Genomic DNA, 14,520 nt, shown 5'->3' with positions numbered 1-14,520 from the left:
TGCTGACAGCACAGGACTGGGATAGTAGGAAATTTAAAGACTGGGAGAGAGGACAATTTGCTTGAAGGTGAATTAGTTTATTTTGCACTCTGTGCTCTGACCACTACCATGCAAGCTTCACAGGCCAAGAAGAGAGTGCCAGCAGAGCTATAGGAGCTGCTATGAATTATAACAGCCTGTCAAGTTGTCCCATAGCCTCTGCCCCATCCTGTGTGAGTGCCTGCTGCTACCACCCTTGCACTGGGAGACTCATCTCTTAGCTTGTTGCAGCCTTTTCCTGTCCAGTAAATGCAATTAGAGGCAGAGGGACTCGCATTCTGGGCTCATGCTTAGGTAAGAGGGTAAGAAAGATTATTTTAGTTTGGGGAGGTAAACGGACCAGTCAATCTAGGAAATTTTAGTGGAGAATAGATATGATATTTATGGGTTTCTCCTTGTTGTTATAAATATTTAGCATCCTATAGGTGTCAATATTTTAACTCTCCTGTAATACTTCTGGAGCAGTCTGCAGAGCTATAGTTGATGGCTCATATGTGCTACCTGGTTCTTTAACTCCCAATCACACAAGGCAGATGAGCTGTTTCTCTGTATGAAAGGTGATATGTGGAAGTCACTACAGAATTGTGTATGGTTCCTAAAGCGAGGACCTTGAGAAAAGCTGATCCTTAAAGATGTTTGGCACCTGTTGTGAGAGCAGGGCTTGCCCTCCTTGGCTAAGCTGTCCCTTTCCAAGTTGAGCACAGCACTGGTGAAAGCCATTCCAGGGTGTGTCTCTTCTACCCCATGGACAATTGCACTTCAGTGGTGAAATGCTGCGTGGGTCATTTTTTAAGAGAGCTCAGTTGTCACTGAAAGCAGAGTGAGTGCCAGAGAGCTTTGGCTACCAAGCTGTTTCAAAAAAATCGGACCTTATAAGTGACACATGAGGAGCTGCTAGCATCAAGCATTCAAAATCTGGGCCTTTCTTTGAAAAGTGCTTTTGATTTCTGGATGAAAGGTGTTAGAGAAATGTAGATGTTATCATTCATTATGAGCAATTTCCACTGTGCAGCCATAAAACTATCCAAAGCACAGACACACCATCAAAACCTTTGGCAATAGCCACAAGGTACATTTTTGTAGTAAATAGTTTTCCCCCATCTTTGCTCTTACTGAGGGCACAGATTATCTTTTTCTGAATCAGGCAGCTCATTTTGCTCATTCTTTCCAGGGAAGAAGTGCTAGAAGTTTTTAGATCCACTTGTGGAATTGTAGATGGGGAAAGGATGCTACAGGCCAGAGTTGTCCTCCTGAGAATGGTGCCAGCCTGCATGTGTGGGGCTGCAAGTCAATGGTTGAGGGCTGGTATAAACCCTTCCCACCTGGAGAACATGGCATACCTCTCCCTTCCTTGTTTTGGCCAGCCTCCTGCTTCCAGCTCTGATTAGCTGCAGAATCTCCCAGTGCTTAAAGCCAAGCCCGACTGGCTAAATGTAGTGAATGAATCAGATTTTGAAAATAAGTCAATCATTCCACAGATAATTTCACTTCTGCCTAAGAATGGTGTAGAGATGCCTGGCCTCTGCAGTTCCCAGTAGGAGCACTTCAGTAGTGATAGTGCATGTTACAGCGGAAGGAGTAAAAAAGAACAAAACCAAAACCCCAAACTTCTAGTGACTTTGCTTTAGCTCCAGGGAGGATCCAGTTACTCCTTTTCATGCCACCGTAAGGTAGCAAGTCCAGCGGTATCCAAGTCTTGTCTCAGCCCTGTTAGGATAGTTATTTCATGAAAGAAAATAAAACAAATGACAGTTTAATCCTTCCCTGAAAGCTCTTAGGACACAGATGGCTAACTAGCCATAACAGGGACACTGTTTCTGGTGAAGTGAGCAAAAAATAAATGCCTTACTGTATCATAAATAATCGCAGTCAGATGTTCCTGCTCCATTTTGTTGATAAATGACTGCATAATCATGGGTGAAGGAAAAATATCTCAATAATTTTAATGTCTTTCCTTTTCAATGCCTAAATTGAAGAAATTTAAAAGAAATTAGTTTTTCTTGGCAAAAAAGACTTTTAAAATGTCACCAAAGAAGCCTGAATCTTAGATCTATTCTTCCCCCCCCCCCCCCTCCCTTTTTTTTTTTTTTGGTAGGCTTTTTTTTTTTGAGGTAATGAACATTATTGAGTGGGGGTCCAGTAGAGGTTAAGAAATGAGAGAATTTCCCTCCAGGGACAAGATGAGAGGGAAAATGAACCTTGTGACAGATGTTAGTTACATTGCTTAATGCACTACTGGAAGACTCTCAGATGCTCTGGAAATAACCTATTGCAGACACCACAAGCTGCAGTGCATAGCATTAATGTCATCCAAAACTTCCCCTTTTAAGATTATCTTTTTCACTGGCTTATAGCCTTGCCAAATTTAATCATTTAGGCTGAACTACTTCATGTTAGGTTTTTGCCTCTGGCTCACTTTGCTATCATTAGTTGTTGAAGGTTTCATCTAAAGCTGTTCGTCTGTTTCAGTGAGTAAGACTGGAGGAAGATCTATCACTTTGCCCATAAATCCTTAAAAGAGAAAGGATATAAAAACTTAATTTTGCACGTGCCAACCATAAAGAGAGACTTGATATACTGCAAACTTCCAGGACGCTGTTGGATGTCCCCTTTCTGCCCTTCCCAGCCCAGAGAGTGGGAAATAGCCCTTCCCACTTGCTGGGGCCCTAGGAAGATAGGTTTTTATGTAGTGTAATGGAAGCTGGTGTCAGCTGGAGTCAGAGGTTTGATTTTTCCATCTCAGCAAGAATAAATGTTTGGAGATTCCCCCATGGGAGGTGAGCACTGGGACTAGTGCATTAGTCAGAGAGCCCATTGCTGCTACGTGAGACTCTCAGAAAAAATGGAAAAGGTAAGTGATTAAAGTTGCAACTTGTGTCCACCTCATATCTAATGGGAATCACAGAGTAAATGTGATAACTGTGATATCTAGATAACTGTGGTGGTGTTCTATTTAGGAGACTCGTCAGAGAACAGACAGACATGGGTGTTTATTGATGTGTTTAACAGAATGATGGAATCAAAGCTTAGAACGGGATTTGCTACAATATTCCTGATGTACAGAAGTGCAAGGGAGTCTCTGAGCGTTGTAAAGGCACTGATGGCTCTAGGTTGGGAAAGGAGATACTTCCAAGTTCCAGGGACATAATGAATGCTGAGTGTTGCTGTGCTCACAAATACTGTAACTGAAAACAAAGGCAAAGGCGTTATAATGTGTTACTGGAACTGACACACGGGGGAGTGGTGTTCGTGTTACTTGTGTGTGTCTGCTCCAGCTCTTCACTGCCAAAAAATTGTGAATACTTTCCTTTCTTGATTTTTTTCTAAGTTTGTAGTATGCCAGTGGTCCTGGTTTTATTATATATTGACAGTAATGATGATCAGTTGGGGCGTTCTGAATTGAAGTATTGCATCAAACCTACAGATGGGCTGGAAGTTCAAATTTAAAATACTTAGGGATAGAAAAATGTTGATTGGTCTCTTCAAATCGGACCTGAATGTGCAATCAGCATAAAGAGTGTGTAGAGCTGGCAGTTGGGTTCACCTCTCATTGCAACACAATTCTGTAGTGCTGTGTCCAGTATCAAGAAGTTACAAGTCCATTGAAGCTGGTGGCAGAAGTCCCATTGACTTCAGGGGGGCAGGGGTCCTGGATCTTCTCCCAGGAGTTTTAAAAATTTTTAAAGCTGGAGGATGCTGCAGACACTGCATGGCATGGCAAACTGCAGGTCTCCTAGCTGAAGAAAATTGATGTTTTGAAATAGGAGACCAACTGGAGTTGGGAGTTTTAAAGAGCAATATACAGGCAATACCTAGGGCCAGGTGATAATGTAGGTGAACACACCGTGATGAAATGTCAAATGAGTAAAGTCTATGTTCACTAAAAGGATGCTCAGCATTCCTTGAACAAGTGTTACGGATTGCTAAATGGGTCATGGGAATCACTCTCTGAGCTTTGACAAAATTATATATATGATTTCTGATATGTATCACTATGGATCAGCTTTTGAAACTATCCTGTGCTTTGCATTTTCTAGTGGAATAGTTTGAAGAGCATGTGACAAAGTTCAGTTGGTTTCATGCCAGATAGTCTTCCCCTATTTCCTCTTGAGATGGTGATCCAAGAAGTCAGATTATCCTGGTTTTCTAATATTACATTGACAAGTAAATTACAATAACTGACGCACACTTAAAAGAACTAGAGCTCTTTCTAATTATGTGTAACTCCTGTCAAATACTTGTAAGCAGACAGCATTACTTTTTTTTTCTATGGGAGAGCTAGGAAAAAAAAAACGTGAGAAAGTGGTGTGTTTCCACTTCTGTAGTAAACGTTGGTATTAGTCGCTGTTATATTTTGAATTGAAATCTTTCAACAACTGGTTTGAACAAAATCCAGTTTGTTTGTTTTTTCCAGGAAGGTATGTTCTATTGTAGAGTTTCTTTGGCAGCATAGGTAATAGATGGTAGCAATGACAATAAAACAACCTAAAGCAGGTTTTACAGTGCTGTGCAATGAGGAGTGCTCTGCAGTGTGAATCAAGTTAATTGATTTTGGGCTGTATGATATGATGCAGAGTTAAAGTTGCTTCAGCCTTTTTTTCTTGATCATCATAATTGTAAAGCTTCCACAGGACTTTGTTTAAGGAAGATCTAGGTAAGAAGATAATTATTGGCGCTTAATCAGACAGAAAGCTGCCTTTGTGAGTGCTCACGCACGGTTCTCTGAAGGTTCTGTAGGAAGTAAATGGCTATTTCCTTCTTAGAGGCTATAAAATGCCTGACTAAGGCTAAGGCAAAGTTAGCTACCAGCTAAATTCCAGATTTTTGGCAGTGTTGTGCATGGCAAGACCAACAGCTACCTCTGTGCAGAACATGAAGTCCCTCCTTGCCTTACTGTGTCCTTCAAACATGACAAAGTAGAGATGCAGAAGAAAGAAGATAAGGTGTTGCAGTAGTGTTTTCTCACTGGCAGCAAGACAGGCTGAAGCAACAGGGTATATTAAAGGGTTTCAGTGAGATAAAGAGTAAAGTTCTGGACTATTTTCCTTTGGTTTAATCTCTGCCACCTGCCATGAGGCTCCCCTGTCTTTGAGTCTGAGAAGACCTCATTTTTTTTGTTCAGTTCTCTTTAATCACTGCATTTAAATATGTGTGTAAAAAACCAACAACAACAAAACCCCATCTGCATGAAACCAAATTTGATATTCTCTTCCTCTCTTAACGTGATCCCATGAATTTCTTGCATTGTTGTGTCCCATGTACTAAGGGTCCCATGCAGAGCACAAACAATAAAGCAGTGAGAAGACAGATGCTCTGCTAATGGGAAACCAAGGAGAAGAGAGTCTGTGAGGGATTACAGGCAGCCTGGGGTTGGAATACATTATTAGCATAGCACCCAATTCAGAAATTGGTTTTCAGAATTAAATGCCTGAAGCATTTTGGCAAAAACTCCTGATCATCCCTCTCAAAAGCCCTTAAAACATAAAAGAATAGGAATCTCAAGTCTGGGCTGAGCAATCACATTTGGTGACCTTGCAGGGCTGTAACAGTGAATTGTAGTTTTTATGGCTTCATTCCATTACCAGGGCAGCACCTTCCACACCTATTGAAACGTAATGCACTTGATCTGCATGCACAAACCTTTAGCAGGTTCTGAACATCCTCATCAAAGAAGAAAATGGGCCTGAATGAGATTCCAGGGTCTGTTTCCAGGAGGAAGGTTTTGTTTTGTTGAGTGTGTAACAGCAGGGAAGTGCATCAGCCTCTCCTTAGGCACAGATGGAGAGAAGCAGCGAAGTCTTTTTCAAAGATCTGGCATTGCCTAAGGTAGAAAGTTTGGGTCCTGAAGCCTTTTTCAGGCATGCTGTTTTCTGAATGTTTTTTTTTTTTGAAAATCATGATGAGAACATCAAATTTTAAAAGATCCTGGGTAGACAACAAAGTTGGTTACAGGACTGAGGACAGACAGGAGAAATTGTTTCTCATATTACTTAGTGGGATTATCCTCCATGCATAATTGATCATTATATGCTCAAAAATCATTGTTAATTTCTTTTGGGTATATTGCACATTAGACAGAAGAGTTATAAACCCCAAGATTATCACAGGAGGACACTAGCAGGCCTAAATATTCAGGACAGAGGGGGACTTGTTTTCCTCTTACATTGCAACAAAGATTCTTGGACAGAATCATTAGAGATTTTTTTTTTTGCCCATTTGATAATCAAATGATAGTGGACAGGAAACAAAAGAAAAGTTCGGCCAGCCCAGTCTTCTACTTTGTTCTGCTACTCTAATACAATCAACATATTTCTTGAGGTTTATTTATCCCAGAGTCTTATTTTACATAATTATCATTGGGGAGCTTGATTACAAGGTCTTGATTCATGCACATAAAATGAGATTTTAGTATCCTGGGAGAAGTTAAGGACAAGTTAAATATGGGAGAAAACAGCTGGGACCAAACGAAAAAATCAGGAAAAATAATTCACCAGGTCTTCAACATGCACTTCTTTTCTGTGTATCCTGGTAACTAGCATCTTATTTCTGAGCCATGCAAGTGGGAGTAAAGAGTAACACTTCATTTTCAGTTTTGAATTTCAGAGCTGTTCTTTTTATAACAACTTCTTTCAATGTTTTTATATATGTTTAATGAGCATACTGGACATTTGGGAAAGTTCAGAATTAGGCTTCTTATTTGTCCTGGGTACAGACTGTCTGTAGACTTCTGAACATTTCTGTCTGAGATTTGAGATTGCTCTCTGTTTACATCATATTACTGATCTGCCAACAGAATGTATTTTAAAAAACTCCAAAAACTGGCACATATGAAACCCTTACAGAGTAAGGCTAGTATTGAGTCCAGTACTGCTTATATCCCAAATGAAACTGTATGTATAGAATACCATGTGTACAGGAAGCATAGCTGTGATTTGGCTTCTCCACTAGAGTCTTGCCCATCAGCCTGTAATACCTTACTGTTTCACCTGTTTTTCATGTCTCCAGATTACAAGAGTAGGCTGGTGTGCACAAAAGCTCTTTTCCCATCCAACTCTGTCAGTAATAAAAGAAGCTACAAATCTGTCGAGCAGAACCTCCTCTTCTCTTGCAGTTACCTAGCACAAGCTCTGGGGGACCTGTGCTTCTTCCACCCAGCCATACTGGAAACCCACCATCAGGGAGGCTCCTAGGTGTGCTGAGAGATAATAAAGAGGCCATTCTGCCTTGTCTGCAGACTGGAGCAAGTTACAACTTCTCTCTCATTGCACACACAGGATTCGTGAAATTTAATAATAATCAAGCAGTTCAAAGACAGAGGTTGCCAATTTTAATTAGTATTTTAAGACTTTGTTTGTAAGCTCTGTTTCTAAAATTGAAAACTTAACACAACAGCCCTTTTTGAACTCTCCAAGCTAAGAACAAAACACTGCAAAGTAGAAGTTGACAGGTGAGCTACAAAATGTAGAGAAAATAATTATTGTTTACCTTTCAACAGCAGTGTCCGTGGTACTACTATCATAGAGAAAACAGTGCTGCTCTTTTCCGAAGCTGTTGCTCTTTTCCAGTCCAAATAGATTTAAAGCACAATCAGAGCTGAACCCAAACCCATCAAGTCTCCAGTTTGTCTGGGGTCAATCCTATGATCAGAAAAGAGTGGTAAATGACAGCTCCCTGAGCCCAGGAAGTATGTTATCACTGCTATCAGACTTACTTTCATTCTATGAATTCTTCTTAATTGGGTAATCCAGTTCTGGGTATTTTTTACAAATAACAATTCTCATGTTAAGAACAAATAATGGTTTTAATTTCATGTCAGCAAAACCTATATTTCTGACAAGCAGTGTAATTTATGACAGTCTAGTTAGCACTGAATGTTATGAATCTGATCAGTATGCCATTCTGTTCCTGGGGAATAATGTTCCCTCTTAATCAATAGCTGGGTAGGTGCACTTTGCATTCCTTATCACATGACAGCCAGATGGTACTGGTAAATTCATTCCAGGAGGATTTTAGAATTAGCTGGGTTTATACTATTGTTAATCCTCTGCTGTCTGCGCCACTAGGATCTACCCACCTGTTTCCAGTAACCCTTGATTTCACAACCTTAGGAAATAGTCTAGCCAGGTGGTTACTCAGATACAGTGTGGCCAAAAAGCTTCCCAAGCAGTGAGACCTTTTCCTTCATCAGTAAGAAAAAGAAAAAAAGCAAAGAGTGTCTTGCAGAAGTAGCCAGCTAGGAGTGCCCACCTCTATTTGTTCCTCAACACCCTGATCTCTTTTGATGAAGTTTCAAAGTTTCAGATTGCATGAACTGTGTTCCTCAGTGCATAGTAAATCTGAGGCTGTGACAGCTGCCCTGCCATAATTTACTTACTTTTTCAGCCTGTCAGAGTGTCTGGGATAACATTTCCTTCATAACTGATTTGTTGCATAGCAACAATAATGTTCTCTCCAACCTATTGATCTGAAATAACATGTAAGCCCCTTTCACCAATAAAAAGGAAAACAAATGGCAGTTCTGGGCTGAGAACCACTGGCTTTTGAAATGAGAGGACAGTAAATCTCCACTAAACCAAGGAGGGAATGGAGCAAGCTGTAAGCTCTGTTGGGCTGAGGCTCTAAGGATGCATCAGATGCCAGAGCCAATTAACCTGTGCTCTAGGAGAAGAGTCCAGTTTACAGTCATACCCCACCATTCCCTGTCCTTTATGTTCTGCAATTAAAGTACATTTCAGACAAGCTTTGCTACAAACTTAATTGTTGAAATAAGCATCACTGTGCAATACTGTACAGTAACTGGGCACTTTCTGGCAGGGGTGCACACGCAGCACTTGCTTTGTATGGGACTGCTGTGTGTGAGGGTAAAGTTCAGCCACTGCAAATACCAGTTTCAAAGTGACATGGTTGTAGTTCTTTGGGCAAATGCCTCTTGTCTGTGAGGTAATTGTTTGGTAGGTCAGTCATCTAGCCTGATAACCTTGATATTTTTTGTATACCTCTAACTACAGGGCTAAAGACAGACTTTGGCATCTGAAGCAGGATCTGCTTTGGGGAGGCAAGTACAAAGTTAAGGTCAAAAACACTTGGAGCTTTGGTCCAAGTGGGCAAAGTATTTCCCTACTGCCCAGCCTTCCTGCTTCCCATCGTAGCTGAAATGTGGGCTGAGAGTTGGGGTTTATGTCATCTTTCTGAGGTTATCTTACTGTTGCCTTTATCATGCAAGGAGCCCAAGCTCCTACAACTGGAATTTTACATTCCTCCCTGGATATAAAGCTTGGTATCCACAAGGAAGCGAAATCCTCCCTGGGCTTCTCTTCATTTTTTCAGCTTGCACATAGCACTGAGTTAAATGTAGGTCCAAAATCTGAGGTCAGTAAGCATCTGGCCACTAATTTGAGCAGGAATCAGGAGGTAAGTCTTGTATTAATTTTTTTCCCCAACAACAACAATCAAAAGAGTGAATTCAAGCTAATTCCAGCATACCAAATGTGAACTTGCCAAATAGGCTTCAAAAATCAAAATCAAAATTAATGTTGTTAGACTGGAAATATCAATGTTTGCAGAGGACCAGAAGGCCAAGCTGGTATCTGAGCATACTGGAAGGGCAGAGCAAGGCTTCTGAGTCACTGTCTCACAAACCTTTTGTATAGTTTACTATCATGTACAGCACAGGCTGGAGAATAGCTTAGTGTTCACTCAGAAGGTATTTCTGCAGCTAGAGGAGTGGCTACTAATAATCTTTTTTTTTTTCCTGTTGTTTGAACAGTATTCAGGTTTTCAGCAAACGGCAGACAAGTGCTTTGTTTGTGGACACCTCATAATGGAAATGGTAAGACACCTTACATTCCTAATAGCAGGATGCCTTGCACTGTGAGTCATTGTGCTTTTTTCCTACTCAGACTGTCCTTGTGTCTTCACTGCTGTCAAGGTAATTTGTGGAACTCAGGCACTAAATAAACAAAAACACCTTTTTGCTCTATTACTGTTAAGTACAGCGAGTTGGGCCTCTTTTCTACCTGAGTTTATGGGAAGCTGTTGTTCTGCCACATGCCAGTTTTAAAAAAAAAGAATTTTAATACTAAAAGGGGAAACAGCTTTTGTTATGAGGACATGGTAAAGGAAAACAGGCTCTGCTCTGTGAGACAGTAGAATAGCAAATTTCTGTCAGTTGGATGGAATGTGGTGGTGCATTAACAAGAGTCCTGAGGTTTGTTGTCCACTCTGTGACTTGGCTTTTTTTACCTTCTGCTGCTTGCTCCCTATCAGTTAAAACACATTGTTGCTACGGGGATTTGTAGGGAGCCAGTAGTCAGAGTTACTTTTGTAACAAAAAAAATAATAAATCAAAGGCCTATGGGTTGGGCTGGCAGCATTTCCGTGAGTTAAAGTAGGAAGAATTTAGTCTGTTTTTCCTAAGCAGAAATTCCTAAACAAAATGAAGTGGCTTGCACATCGAACAAGTGCAGATCATGCAGTACATCTCTTTTCCTCTTGCTTTAAAATGTATTTGAACCCCAGCATGCCTAATAGAAGCAGTTGTTGCACTGCAAACACTGAGGTTCAGTAGGGGCTGGAATGGAGACTTCTGTAGTGAGGATTCTGGCCCATATCCTGGATCCACTGGTTGGACAAGGATATTGTTCATTTCAGCCCAAAAGCAAATTTCTAGAGTTGTGTCATGCTGGGAGGGGGAGGGATATCCTGACTTGCTTGCTTTGAGCTGGCCCTTAATTGCAGAATCCCAGGCAGGAGTTCATAATATCTCGTTGGTGGAGCTCAGTAGCTGGAAGCTCGACAGGTGCTTGTCTTCCTTTCTCTCATCAGCAAGTGTGCTCTGAGAAAAGAAAACAGCGCTGAGATCTCTAGGAATTAAGCACTTACTGGGCTAATTCCTTCGTGTTCCTCTGGGGGCGCGTGTAGGACAAAGGTGCCTGCGCGGTGCTGGTGCCCGTTCCAGGTGCTGTGCAGAGCAGCGGCTGCACAGCCTGGCCAGATGTGAGTAGCTGCTGAGACAGCAAAGGCTGCACAGAGACCTTTCTGGCGAGGAACGTGTTGCAAACCAAACGAAACCTGATGCCACTTAACTGACCAGAGACCTACAGGCTTCATCAGAGGGAAAAAAGGTTAAATTCAGTTGCTTTTGTGCATTTTTCCAATGCACTACTTCTTTTCTTGTTGATTTGAACTTCATTCATAGAATCATCTGCAGGGCCATGAGAGCTTGGCCTGTGGAGAATTTTCATCTCCAGTTTATTAGCAGCTCCAAGCTGAACACTGTTGCTAGCAGATACTTTTTGAAATTATCTTCCAAAAGTATTTCTTAGAACTGAAATGTATGCAATTTGTGCTATAGCCTGTTGAAAGCTGCCTTGACATCATGTCTCAGTCTTGCCAGAGGTTTGGTGCATCCTCCTGGATGTCCCAGTGCCACACTGAGCATTACATACAAGGATGCCAGGAGGGAGGGGTTCTGTTCTGTAGCTGTGTAGCTGAGGCTGCATCAGGACTTTGAAACCTTTAAAATGCAATAGGGAAGGTCAGCATGGGAAAAGCCTTGGCAGATAGATGGACCTGTATCCTAACACATGGATACAGGTGGAATTTTAACAGAAACCAATGGGCTCCTGTGACTGAGTTGTAACTAGTCATTAACTGTGGTGGATTAGAATACTTAATTAATACAGGAAGACCGATTTATTTCCTTGTTTTTAATTTTACTTTTTGAGTAATGACTGGTTTTGATTTTGTCTGTCACAGCCTGTTAAGTTTAGTGAATTAACTCTGTATCCCAGTAACTTGTATTTGGCTGCAACAGATTTTCCAAGCAGTGGTCTCTGAAGCAGTATTTAATTTCTGTTGGCAGTCATGGCCTTGCCCAGCTAAGACTGATGGGCATGAGCCTGATTTTTACAGTTCTCTCTCTTTACTGAAACCCACTGAAATAAACAAGTTGATTGTTTTAAAAGGCCTCTTGCTGACAGATCTGCAGAGTGGTAATTTCATACTGAAATGCTTTTCCTCACTGTCATTAGGAAGAATCAGACACAGCAGAATATGGAGAGGGGGGATCTCATGTACGTGCATCCACTTACGTTGCTGTTTGCCCCCTAAGATCTTACAGGCCCTCGGAAAGTCATACCATCCCGGCTGCTTCCGCTGCGTGGTGTGTAATGAGTGCTTGGATGGAGTCCCCTTCACTGTAGACGTGGAGAACAATATTTACTGTGTCAAAGACTACCATACGTAAGTACACAAATGCACTGTGTGCTTGGAAAAACTATTGTAGTTAAATTATTAGTGTAGGTAAACACTTTGTAGTAGATTAAAAGGGTCATTCCTGTTTGCTCAGATGTCTTCCAGTGCTAAGTCTTACATGTTGCATTTGGGAAGTACTTTAAAGTTATATTCACTTCATGGGCCCAGCGTGGCATACAGTAACCAGATGATTTTGGAAACTGAGTTATGTCAGAAGAGGTACTTCTCTGGTGGCGTTTCTCTGCTTCTTCCAGGATTTTCAATACTAATTAGATCAAGCTAATTCTGCAAGTGGTGATAGGTTCTGCTGGTGGTTTCTAAGGGTTGAGGTTCTGGTAGTGCTTGAGACTGGTGAGTGTAAGTTAGGTTATCCTAGACTGGATGGTAGACATGTAATTAGGAGCTGGTGTTAGAATGATTTTAGCCTCACAAGACAAACAGTTTGTGGTTTAAGTGATTGCTTTTGGACTCCTTTCTGCTCCTTCTTAAAGGCAACAGGAATGCTCTTAGCTCCAGTCAGCCAGTAACGGCTTACGCAGCAAGAGTAAATCACTCTGAACTCAACTTTGTTGGTACCATGTTGACTGTGCTACCAGGATAGTCATAAAATGCAGCTGTGGATAAAACAGGACCATTTGATGTATTTAAGTAGATTCTAGCCACCATCAGCCCTTCTCTTACTTAGCATGGATATGTCTTCCTGGTATCAGATGGTGACAGTCTCCAAGTGTCTGGAGGAATTTGAATGGCTGTAATGAGTAAAGGAAGGTAAGAAAAAGGGCTTAGGTGGGAAGGGGGCTGGATTCACTGTTCCGAGAAATCAGAAAGACCTAAGCAGTGAAGCTGTGGTAGATCAGTCCCATCAAATATTTAGAGGTGTTTCAAATCCCACACAACTTTTATTTTGTGAAAAACAAGGCATGGTTAGAATAGCTTTCTTTTTTTCTACTTTTTGAAGAAGGTTTAAATGTGATTTGAACATTTTATTCTTGTACTCTAGGGTTTTTGCACCAAAATGTGCTTCCTGTAACCAGCCGATCCTGCCAGCACAGGTATGTGTTAACACACATTGACTCTAGAGAAAACAGCTGTTGGCAAATCAACACTTTCTAAAAACAGATGCTTTTCCCTCCCTCTTCTAGAATCTATGCTATGTCAGATACAAAATTAAATACAGCTCAGTAATAATGTCACTCCCAAACATTCCCAGAGGTTGTAACAGTCATACTACTTATGCAGCATAGTACTTTGTATCTCTAGGGTGCTTTCCAGATCTTACTTATGCTGTTATAAATCTAATTTAATTGAAAGCTCTGACTGGGGCTCCAAGAGCAACCCAAGAAGTAAAGTCCTGTTTATTTTTAGAATCTCTCATTAGCTTAAGCAGCAATTTGCCTTGTCTGCTACCTCTGCATTTCTGATGTGGATCTGTTACAATGCCCAAACTTGAACAGACATCCGAGGGTTGTCCTGACCCTGCTAAAAGGCCACACGGTCTGTCATTCTGGGATGGCAACGTAATTAAAGTACTGAAAGGGGTGGAAAAGACAACAGAAAAGTTGGCTAAAAGGGAAGCCAGATGTTACCCACTTGTAACCTCAGCCTGTCCTGACAGTACAGTTAGCATGGTAAGACCTCTGCATTAAGACCTCTCTCTGCTGCCTGTTGTGCTCTGGTGGGTGCAGGACTCCCCGAGTTCCTATTGAGGTCACTGACCAGCTCATTTGTAAGCAAGGGCATCAGCACCTCCCTCCTTTTTCTCTTGTCATGTTTACAGAGCCAGAGCTCGCATCCTGTAAGCTGCTGTGCCCCTGTGGCTAGAGCCTCCATCTCTGCACATTACTCTGTCATGACTGTTTCTGTTAAATGGCCACATCTCACATAATTAGAAACCTTATAAAAACTGAGCCAGAACTGCTTGTTCTGGTTATGGGATGTGAGGAGAAAACCCCTATGTAAATTTCACTGAATATGTGTCTTTAAAATGACTTTAAGAAAAAAAAAACAAAGCAGTCCGAGTGCTGACTCACCTAATAGGATAGATTCTTTCCCAGGGAGGTTTAGGTTAGTTCAAGTCTAGCAGTGCAGGCACTAACTTGCTCACAGCTTCTCTCAGACATAGTCTGCGTCAGATCTGATGTTCTAACCACACCTGGAGCTGCAAACAATGTGAGGCAACAAATGTAAAGAGCTGTCTTCAGAGGCCTCAGAATGGATCAGGGAAAG

The 14,520-nt window shown here is 41.4% G+C and overlaps 1 protein-coding gene across 1 annotated transcript in view; it reads left to right on the top strand.

Annotated features, from left to right (window-relative positions):
- Positions 1 to 14,520, top strand: part of WTIP (Wilms tumor 1 interacting protein) — an 82,833-nt gene that overhangs the window by 64,641 nt on the left and 3,672 nt on the right. Inside the window, exons 5-7 of the mRNA XM_010006230.1 lie at positions 9,806 to 9,868; positions 12,152 to 12,282; positions 13,295 to 13,346. Coding sequence (XP_010004532.1) covers positions 9,806 to 9,868; positions 12,152 to 12,282; positions 13,295 to 13,346 — 246 coding nt within the window. The remainder of the gene's footprint in view (positions 1 to 9,805; positions 9,869 to 12,151; positions 12,283 to 13,294; positions 13,347 to 14,520) is intronic.

This window comes from Chaetura pelagica, unplaced genomic scaffold (assembly GCF_000747805.2).
Source record: "Chaetura pelagica isolate M959 unplaced genomic scaffold, ChaPel_1.0 scaffold139, whole genome shotgun sequence".
Taxonomy (NCBI): domain Eukaryota; kingdom Metazoa; phylum Chordata; class Aves; order Apodiformes; family Apodidae; genus Chaetura; species Chaetura pelagica.
Note: the sequence above shows the minus strand (reverse complement) of the source record. Positions and strands in the feature narration are given on the sequence as shown.